This window comes from Lipotes vexillifer, unplaced genomic scaffold (assembly GCF_000442215.2).
Source record: "Lipotes vexillifer unplaced genomic scaffold, Lipotes_vexillifer_v1.1 scaffold771, whole genome shotgun sequence".
NCBI classification, from domain to species: Eukaryota; Metazoa; Chordata; class Mammalia; order Artiodactyla; family Lipotidae; genus Lipotes; species Lipotes vexillifer.
The window spans coordinates 1147242-1158248 of NW_006774099.1; the positions used below are offsets into that span (position 1 = coordinate 1147242).

General features: G+C 44.0%; 1 protein-coding gene across 2 annotated transcripts; it reads left to right on the forward strand.

Annotated features, from left to right (window-relative positions):
- The first annotated feature begins 4214 nt into the window (after nucleotides 1–4214).
- On the forward strand, nucleotides 4215–5718 carry PRSS23 (serine protease 23). Of its 2 annotated transcripts, XM_007448840.1 has the most exons (2): nucleotides 4220–4362; nucleotides 4459–5671. In XM_007448840.1, exons 1-2 carry the CDS (start codon nucleotides 4222–4224, stop codon nucleotides 5347–5349), a joined length of 1032 nt encoding a protein of 343 aa, XP_007448902.1. In that variant the 5' UTR covers nucleotides 4220–4221; the 3' UTR covers nucleotides 5350–5671. The 2 variants fall into 2 exon arrangements, with proteins under 2 accessions (XP_007448901.1, XP_007448902.1); XM_007448839.1 differs by having other exon boundaries at nucleotides 4215–5718.
- The last annotated feature ends 5289 nt before the right edge of the window (nucleotides 5719–11007 follow it).

Genomic DNA, 11007 nt, shown 5'->3' on the forward strand with positions numbered 1-11007 from the left:
GGAGGCCCTTGGCAGAGTCAACCCTCATTTTGCTGAAGAACAAATTCGATTCTGTGTGTTGAGAGGCTGGAGTGAAGCTGTGGCCAGTGAGAGCCAACACGCATACCCCAGAGAAGACTTGTTCCTGTGTCTCCACACCCACTAACTGGTTTCTAAAAACAGTGTTTACTTTTTGAAAGGCAGACATTTTTCAAAAAGGTATGCCACGGTGACACATGTGAAATGAGGCATGCTTCAAGGCCTTGGAAAGTATTTTTTAAACAGGGCTTTACTATATAGGGCAAGCACTTGGAAAGGTGAAATTAGAATCAGTTTTGCCTGAGAGGGGGGTTAATTCATTAAGACAAGGTTCCTAGATGGATGTGGGGTTTTTTTGCAATTTTAGTACATTAACAATGTTATTTATTTATTTATTTGTTTGCTTATTTATTTATTTATTTATTTTTGGCTGCGTTGGGTCTTCGTTGCTGCACACGGGCTTTCTCTAGTTGCGGCGAGCGGGGGCTACTCTTCGCAGCGGTGCGCGGGCTTCTCATTGCGGTGGCTTCTCTTGTTGCGGGGTGTGGGCTCTAGGCGCACGGGCTCAGTACTTGTGGCACACAGGCTCTAGAGCGCAGGCTCAGTAGTTGTGGCACACGGGCTTAGCTGCTCTGCAGCATGTTGGATCTTCCCAGACCAGGGCTCGAACCCACGTCCCCTGCATTGGCAGGCAGATTCTTAACCACTGCACCACCAGGGAAGTCCCTACTTCAGCTTATCTTAAGAAAGAACACACAGAATCCAGAGGACCAAGCTGCCAAGTATTCCTGTTTTCAAAATATTATTCTTGGGAGAGAGAGAGAGGAGGATATGAGATAGTATGATCTTATATATTATCATAAGTTGTAGATATTTTCAAGGGGCAGGAAGAACATGACAGTTAAAATATGCTCGTATTATCAACTAGAACATGCCTTTTGAAATCCTAAATCTGAAATTTGTATGTTAATTGGATCCTAGGAGTACAGAGTGCGAATTATTTACTGCAGTAAATAATTCGCACTCTGTAGGACTGTGCCAATGGCACGTGTCTTTAGCTTTATCCATTCTTCCAACCGTTGACATTGTCTATTGGCTGGGGTGTCAGGGAAGAGAATGGTAGGAACGAGTCTGAAACTAGTTCAAATACCCTTTTAAAAATCCATCTAGGGGGCTTCCCTGGTGGCGCAGTGGTTAAGAATCTGCCTGCCAATGCAGGGGACGTGGGTTCGAGCCCTGGTCTGGGAAGATCCAACATGCTGCAGAGCAGCTAAGCCCATGCGCCACAACTACTGAGCCTACATTCTAGAGCCCGTGCTCTGCAACAAGAGAAGCCACCGCAATGAGAAGCCCGTGCACCATAACAAAGAGTAGCCCCCCGATCGCCGCAACTAGAGAAAGCCCACGGGCAGCAACGAAGACCCAACGCAGCCAGAAATAAATAAATAAATAAATAAATAAATTTATAAGGGAAAAAAAGATAAGCTGAAGTAAACTTGGCTTAACACATCTGTTGCTCAGTGTTAACAGGCATTAATGTTCTCCATGTTATAGTCAGAGTGAGGAGGGGGTGGTATGTAGGGGTCCAAGATGAAGCCCTGTGGGAAATACATGATTCCTCCTAGTACATATCACACTTGGCAGGGATTCTGGTGTGGGGGGCATTTCGTCACCTACACAGCAACTTATACAGAGAAAAGGCTGTCCAAGCCCTAGGTATGTCCAAGCTCTGGCTAGGAGATGGGAATACTCAGAGAGAACCATCCCCTGAAGTCTCCTGAAGTGTTGTCCTCACCACACCTAACCCACCCCCGAAGTCCCCCTTAGGGAAGAGGGCTCTACCTGCATTAGCATCCCCTCCCTCATCCATTTAGAACCTTTAGTCCTGGCAGTACCCTCAACCAGCACAAACACTTGTGTGCACATACACATGCCCCCCATGATTTCAAGGATTTAGAGAAATAATTAGATATATTTCCTCCATGCCAAAGGGCCCAGGGACCCTTCCTATTTGGAAAAATGGAGAGAAACAGTTTCAAGGAATCAGGAAGTCCCAAGGAAGTGGCTTTCCCAGGACTTCATTTCTTTCTTTTCCAGCCACGCACTTGACAGAAGTGGAATCACAAAGAGTCAAGCAGAACAGATCCCAGAGGCAGGTGGGGCAGGCACATACTGGAAAACATAGTGTGTGCATATTGGGAGTATGGCTTGGCATGCTCAGCTGGACTAGATCAGATCAATGGGATTTTCCAGTTTTATGTAAAAGAAAGCAAAAGGCACCCAGAAGTTGCTAGCAGATCTGTATTCTCAAAGAGGAAGCGTGAGAAGAGTGAAACAGTTTCTTCCTGACTCCCACTCCCACTATGTCCCACTAGCTTCTTAAGACCTAACTCTTCCTTGTCCTTGTTTTGGGGTCCTTGATTGTGAATGAATTAACCTACCTGCTATTCAGCTTCTCTTGAACAGAAGGTTCGGAGCCAGTCTGAGCCGACTGATGCTTCAATATTTATAAGAGTGCTTCCAGTCATCTTTGTTGTTGTTGTTTCTCTCTCGGGATGATTGTTCTGGGTCTTTACACATACCTTTCAGGATAAAATCCAAACTCCTTCATCTAGTATACACAGCCCTGCATAATGTGGCTCTTGCCTGCTGCTTCCACCATGTCCTCTGTTCCACCCTTGCTGAGCTTAACGTGTTACTGAAGTGACTTGTACTGTTGCCCGTCTCCTTGCCCTTGCATAGACTGTTTTCCCCTCTTTCTAAGTGTCCCCTTCACTCTGTCTTAGCTAATTTCTGTTCAGCTTTAACACCCATCTCAAGCATCACCTCCCCCGGATGCCTCCCCTGTTATTCTCCCCACAACTGGATTCCACACCCTTTCTCTGAGCTACCGCATCATCCATGTGCATCTCTGTCATTAACACTCAGCGTGCATCATTCAAAATATTTTTTCACAGATGTAGAGAACAAACATATGGATACCAAGGGGGAGGGAGGGGTGGGATGAATTGGGATTGACATATATACACTATTGATACTATGTATAAAATATTTAACTAATGAGAGCCTACTGTATAGCACAGGGAACTCTACTCGATGCTCTGTGGTGACCTAAATGGGAAAGAAATCCAAAAAAGAGGGGATATATGTATATGTATAACTGATTCACTTTGCTGTACGGTAGAAACTAACACAACATTATAAAGCAACTATACCCCAGTTAAAAAAATACATATATTTTTTTGAGCCACACTAATCATTCATTCATTCACTCTTCGTAAATACAAACTATCCAATCAATAAATCTTTGTTGAGTTGCTAGCATAGGCCCAAGTTCAAGGCATTTAGACTAGCTGGGAACACAGATGCACAGACCTGAAAAAGTAACCAATAGTTACTTGAAATAGGAATAGAAATAGTCACAGTGTGATACTTGATGCAATATTAGAGCTTTAGATCTTTGACAAAGACCCTGGTAGTATACAATAAAATCCAAAGGATGAAGGAATATTTGGTTTGTCAGAGACCTGGTTACTCTGAAACTAAACTTATAACAGTTAAGGTTGTTCTAAATTCAAAGCAAAGCAAAACAAATAAAACAAAAACAAGTCTCATTCCCTCTTCTCAATCACTCACCATTTAAAAGCAGAGTCCCAGTAAGTGTGACACTTAACCTCCTTGATGCCTTAGTCATTCAATAAACTGTGTAATTTAAATTTACCCTCGAGATGAGCAAGTTACTCTGAACATTTTCGAAGTACATCCTGTAATGAGATTGAGAGGAAGGAAGGAAAGAAAGGCAGGGGGACCAGGAAGGTAGGAGAGGATGAAAGTATAGAATCAAGCACAAAGAAGGCTCAAAATCGTATGGATATCAGGGCTGGTCAAGCAATTCATCTGTGAATTAATGACTCCATGCACCTGCCCTGCAGCAGGCCGTCCTTAGGGACACCTTAAACATCAAGGGGAATGAATACCCAATTTCATCTTGGGCACCCAGACACAGGAACAAACAAGGTCAGGCCCTTGCGTTGGGGTGAGACCATTACCTAGGGATTCCTCTCCACACCCCCGATTACCGAACAGGGTTCACAGCCTTAAAACAATGACAGGCATGCCCCCGGGCTGCCTCCCCAGCAAAGCAGGCTCAGCCCCTTGCCTTCCTGACCTGGCTGCCTTTGTTCCTGCAGGGTGATGCTCAGCATGGCGGGGACCCCAGGTTTTCTCTTCCTCTCCGTCTTCCTCTGTGCTGTTGGGCAGGTGAGCCCCTACGGCGCCCACTGGAAACCCACCTGGCCTGCCTACCGCCTCCCCGTGGTCTTACCCCAGTCCACCTTAAACTTGGCCAAGCCACACTTTGGGGCCAAAGCCAAATTGGAAGTGTCCTCCTCGTGTGGCCCCCAGTGTCATAAGGGAAGTCCACTGCCCACTTATGAAGAGGCCAAGCAGTACCTGTCCTATGAAACCCTCTATGCCAACGGCAGCCGCACCGAGACACAGGTGGGCATCTATGTCCTCAGAAGTGGTGAGGGTGAGTCTTCGGGAAAGTCTCGAAGGAAGCGGCAGATTTATGGCTACGACAGCAGATTCAGCATTTTTGGGAAGGACTTCCTGCTCAACTACCCGTTCTCAACATCGGTGAAGTTATCAACAGGCTGCACCGGCACCCTGGTGGCAGAGAAGCACGTCCTCACGGCTGCCCACTGCATACACGATGGGAAAACCTACGTGAAAGGAACCCAGAAACTGCGAGTGGGCTTCCTGAAGCCCAAGTTTAAAGATGGTGGTCGAGGGGCCAACGACTCGAGCTCAGCCGTGCCCGAGAAGATGAAATTTCAGTGGATCCGGGTGAAGCGCACCCATGTGCCCAAGGGTTGGATCAAGGGCAATGCCAATGACATTGGCATGGATTATGACTATGCCCTCCTGGAACTCAAAAAACCCCACAAAAGAAAGTTCATGAAGATTGGGGTAAGCCCTCCCGCCAAGCAGCTGCCAGGGGGCAGAATCCACTTCTCCGGTTATGACAATGACCGACCGGGCAACTTGGTATACCGCTTCTGTGATGTCAAAGATGAGACCTATGACCTGCTGTACCAGCAGTGTGACGCCCAGCCCGGGGCCAGCGGGTCCGGGGTCTACGTGAGGATGTGGAAGAGACAGCAGCAGAAGTGGGAGCGAAAAATTATTGGCATCTTTTCCGGGCACCAGTGGGTAGACATGAACGGTTCTCCACAAGATTTCAACGTGGCTGTTAGAATCACCCCTCTCAAATATGCCCAGATTTGCTATTGGATTAAAGGAAACTACCTGGATTGTAGGGAGGGGTGACACGGTATTCCTTTCTGGCCATTCTTAATGGTCTTCTATTTTAGGAGAGGCCAAATTTTGTCATTGGTGTGTGTGTGTGTGTGTGTGTGTGTGTGTGTGTGTATGAAATGTGTTATAATACCTTTTACCTAATTTTTTTAAATTGCAAGATGACTGGCTGTATTATTTGAAAACTGGTTTGTGTATCATATATCATTTAAGCAGTTTGAAGGCATACTTTTGCATAGAAATAAAAAACATACTGATGTTTGGGTCAATAGGGAAGATTTAGTGATTAAGTTAATCTTTCACCTTTTGAGAACTTTGATTTTTATTTCATCTGAACTTGTTTCCAAAGCTTATATTAAATACGTGGCATATGGGAGACATAAATTCTTATGTGTGTGTATGTGTGTATTTTCTCCTGAGGTTCAACTTGCTTTGTTTTGTTTCTTTTAGTGCCTAATCATTAATGTTTCCAGGCAGTGTTCCCCACCACATACAACTCTTAGGAACTTTCACAGTACTTTTTAGACAGGCAGTTATAATATTTTGGATTTGGGGGCATTTGCACAGAAGTCCTAGATCAGTAAAATAATTTATTGATTATACTGGTACACATATTAAACTGTATCCTACAGTAAGTATCCCAAGCATCTTTCAGTTTTGAAATAGTTTCTCTTCTGAAGACTGTTGCTGTACTTTCTGGGAAGCCTTTGCATGTGGCTCTGCCAGCGTTTGTAGTCACACCAGAGTAAGCAAGATTGTTTATGCCAATCCTTCCATTTAACAGGATTTCACTCACATTTCTTGAACTAGCTGTTTTCCAGAAGACAATAATCAGGGCCTAATTAGAACAGGCTGTATTGCTTCCCAGCTAACAGTTGTGGTCACACTAAAAACAATCATTGTATTTTACCCCTGGAGTGTAGCACATCTCATGTTTTATCATTTGGATGGAGTAATTTAAAATGAATTAAATTCCAGAGCACAATGGACACACTGCTTGGCAGATGTCACAACAGAATAACCACTTGTTTGGAGCCTGGCACAGTCATCCAGCCTAATCAGAATTATTCTGCATAGTTTTCAGTGTGCTTTCAGGGAGCTGTGGACTTGTGCAATTTGGAAACTTTTCTCTCTTACTTATTTTATAGTAAAAATATTTGGAAAATGCTTTAAGAAAAACCAATATGGCTTTTTTTTTTTTTTTAACTAGCTTTAAAAGGGCCTCTTTTACTAGAATTCTCCAGGCTACAGACACCCATAATCAAGTACAAAAGTAAAGAATGAAAATTGGGAAAATGCAAAATGGATCAGAATCACCACTTCAATAAATGTCTTAAAAATAAATAAATAAATAAATAAATGTCTTAATGAATGTTTTATCAATATGATCATCACAGTATATAAGGAAAAGATTTAGACTCATTTTATGTTTTCATTCTGTGCCTCTCAGCCCGAGCACTTCTTTCTAAATGTATCAGTAGAGAAATAAAAGCAAATGAATTCCAAGGCAGATATGTGGTGTGCGTGCACCCCTGACATTTCCAGCCTGCATTGTGGCTATTTATTTGTGAGGACATTGAACTACAGCACTGATGCTTAAACCTTCTCCGGGTGACTTTTGGCTTATGTTCCTCGAGCTTTTCAGAAGAATAATCCTGATAAAGCACTCAAGAAACTACAACCATAGTGCGTTCCTCAAATCACGTAAGAAATACTGTGCATAGCAGAGATGCAAGGCCACCAGGAATCTTTGGATTTACACTACAATATGCTTTGGAATCTAACAGGAATCTAGCCTGAGGAAGAAGAGAGGTCTCCATCTCTATGTCTGGTATTTGGGGGTTTTGTTTGTTTTTGCTCTTGCTTGGTGCTAAAGGAAGTTTGCTGGACACCTAGACCAGAACTGATTTTTTAAAAATATATAGATAGGGCTTCCCTGGTGGCACAGTGGTTGAGAGTCCGCCTGCCAATGCAGGGGACGCGGGTTCGTGCCCCGGTCCGGGAGGATCCCACATGCCGCGGAGCGGCTGGGCCCATGAGCCACGGCCGCTGAGCCTGCGCGTCCGGAGCCTGTGCTCCGCAACGGGAGAGGCCACAACAGTGAGAGGCCCGCGTACTGCAAAAAATATATAGATAGATAGATAGATAGATAGATAGATGCTCCTTTTATGAAGCACATTGATTTCTTGATTTTGATTTTTTGCAATGTTGAAACTCAACAAGGCTGGGCAATGGCACAAAGTCAAAATAGTACAATATTTAGTTCACAAGTAGATGTAATTTACTAAGAATATTACCCACAGTCTCTATACAGCATAATTCATAGAATTGTAAAAGAAGACTATATAATACTTCAACGTGTCCACCTTTTCAGTGGTAATAGAAAGAAGCATCGTATTGAAATATCATGGAAGTTGAAATAAAGAAAAGGCTCTTGCAATATTATTAATATAATTAGTGCTTTACATATATCAGTTGTACATTGTAAGGATATACTCCTAGTAAGGCTAGTAGAGCAACGTATCCTGAAGTGTGTGCCTTAAACGCTTATCCTTCCAGATTTTCTACCAAAAATAAAAATGGCACCATCATCAAGGCGGAGGGGGTTGCCTCACAATATTCCCTCTCTTTATTGGGGATTCACTTGCGTGTTTGCACATTAAAAGCTCTAAGGAGTCCTGTAATAAAGAGACATGTTTTAAAATCTGCATTTCAATAAGCACCTTTGATCACGGAAACCTTGTTTTCTCATATAATGCCTACGAGTGATTTAGTGTTCTAATGAATACATTTGGGGGATTGCTGTAACAGCCTTTTGGTCTAGGTGGCGCTGCAGAAAGTACGAGTCCCGAGTGGTGTCGGGTACCGGTGCCTTTTGGGTTCACCAGAACCCCGTATCCAGACTTGGAAAATGTTCAGAAGGTGAAACAGGAGACAATAAACTTGAAACATCATTTGTTGTTGAGAATCAGAAGGTTGTGGCAGAACTGGGGACACATATTTTCCGTAGACTATACAAAGTTTTGAATTTCAGAAAGGAGCCAGTCCCAAAAAAGCGGGGGGAGGGGAAATAGGGCTAAAAGAGATACAGAAATATGAACTGGCCAGTGGCAGAGTTGTACCTGTGTTCTCTCTTTACCCTTTTTGGACCAGAAAATGGATTTGTTAAAAAACCTGTTAAGTAAAGCGGAACCCCAAGATCATGCTCTTCACTCTGTGTGACTCATTCTACCTGCTCAGTGGGAGGGCAAGCCCGCGATGACACCTGGGTCAATGTTTAATGATGTCTCTCTAACACCTCCGGGAGTCTTTAGTTTCGAACTAGTGAAGGATGACGAGCCTACACTGGAATAAAGACTCTGGTCTTTCCGCCCTGTGGTGGCAGTCATCCAGAGGGTCTGAAACAATTTGGACAGCAGTCCTCAGCATTTCCTCTCTCACGGCTGGTCAGAGCTCGCGGCCAAGGAGGCTAATGGACAGTCCCTGCACTAGCCTGGCTTTCCCTCCTGCTTTCTCTGAGTTTTACTGCTCATGTCTGTCCTTTTTCTTAGTCAGCTCAAGGGTGCCTTGAAACTGCCTCCCTCCCCTGATTTTATGAATATTTGCTAGAGTGGCCATTTAATTTATCATACTTTTTTGAGACTGACTGAAAGGGAATTCTATTAATAATGAGGCTTGGGCAGCAGGCACACCACCGGTAGGTACTGGGAAATCCAGCATGTCTGGTCACCTAAACTGGTAAACCCTGCAAAGCACTGTATGGAATGCGGACCGAGAGCCATCTTCATGAACCTAGGAACTACAGTGGGGCTGCATGCCTTCTTTGCCTGGATCAGCATTCTGAGGGCGTCAGATAGGGGAAGGGCATTTAAAAATCCTTTCATTGGTATGGGGTCTAGAGTCCCTAGGTGGTAAACACAAACCATTTCTAGCAGATGAACAACCCATCTGTTTTTAGTCTCCTGTTTCCCCAGAGAAGGGAATAAACCAGCTTCCAGAGCAAGAGTAAATAAGACTGAGAGCCAGGGCAACAGACTGGTGTTGAGGGGGACAATGGCCTTGGAGTTGGGCCGACTGATTCCATAGTTGCCTGCTTCCTTTTGGTGAATAAATTTCAATGCACTTCAATTTATTGGGTTTTTTTTGTGGTACGCGGGCCTCTCACTGTTGTGGCCTCTCCCGTTGTGGAGCACAGGCTCTGGACGCGCTGGCTCAGCAGCCATGGCTCACGGGCCCAGCCACTCCGCGGCACGTGGGATCTTCCCGGACCAGGGCACTAACCCGTGTCCCCTGCATCGGCAGGCGGACTCTCAACCACTGCGCCACCGGGGAAGCCCTCAATTTAAAACTTAAAACCCTCCTCTCTGATTTAAAGATCCTCTCTCTCTGGGCTCCTACTCCTCCAGGGGGCTGGGGTAGAACAGAAGAAGAGGAAAAGGGCAAACATCTGGGTCCGCTCCTCAGTGGCTGCTGCTTCTTAGATAATACCAGCTCTTTCATCCTCCTTAGCTCTTCGCTCTGGTGATGTAACCCTCTGCCTCCTGCTGCTGGCACGCTCTTACCTGGAAGACAGGCCTCTCAAGTGGTTAACCAGCAAAATATCCCAAGTCCAGCCATACTCTTCCAGGCTGGCATTACCCATGAGAAACTCATAGGCTTGCTATACCCAACTGTGAGCTAGCTGCCCATTGAAGATCTGGGGAGAAAATATTCTAGGCTGAGGGAGCTGGAGTGCAAGGGCCCCTGGCAGGATCAAATTTGGTCCATTCAGGAGGTGAAATGGGTGAAGGGGTTAAAAAGTATAAACTTCCACTCTAAAATAAATAAGTCATAGGGATGTTATGAGGAATATGGTGACTATAGTTAATAATACTATATTATATATTTGAAAGTTACCAAGAGTAGATCTTAAAAATTTTTATCACAGGAAGAAATTTTTGTAACTATGTATGTGACGGATATTAACTAGACTTATTGTGATGATCATTTCACAATATATAGAAATAATCATTATATTTTACCTCTGAAACTAATATAATGTTATGTCAATTATATGTCAATTTTTTTAAGAAAAAGAATGACACTTAGGTTTGGGGGCTGAGCATCCAGGTAGATTCCAGGTGCCATTTGCTGAGATGGGAAAGAGGATTAGGTTTGGGATCAAGAATTTTGTGTTCTGCTGGTGGGAATGTGAATTGGCACAGCCACCATGGAGAACAGTATGGAGGTTCCTTAAAAAACTACAAATAGAACTACCATATGACCCAGCAATCCCACTACTGGGAATATACCCTGAGAAAACCATAATTCAAAAAGAGTCGTGTACCAAAATGTTCATTGCAGCTCTATTTACAATAGTCCGGAGATGGAAACAACCTAAGTGCCCATCATCGGATGAATGGATAAAGAAGATGTGGCACATATATACAATGGAATATTACTCAGCCATAAAAAGAAACGAAATTGAGCTATTTGTATTGAGGTGGATAGACCTAGAGTCTGTGATACAGAGTGAAATAAGTCAGAAAGAGAAAGACAAATACCGTATGCTAACACATATATATGGAATTTAAGGAAAAAAATGTCATGAAGAACCTAGGGGTAAGACAGGAATAAAGACACAGACCTACTAGAGAATGGACTTGAGGATATGGGGAGGGGGAAGGGTAA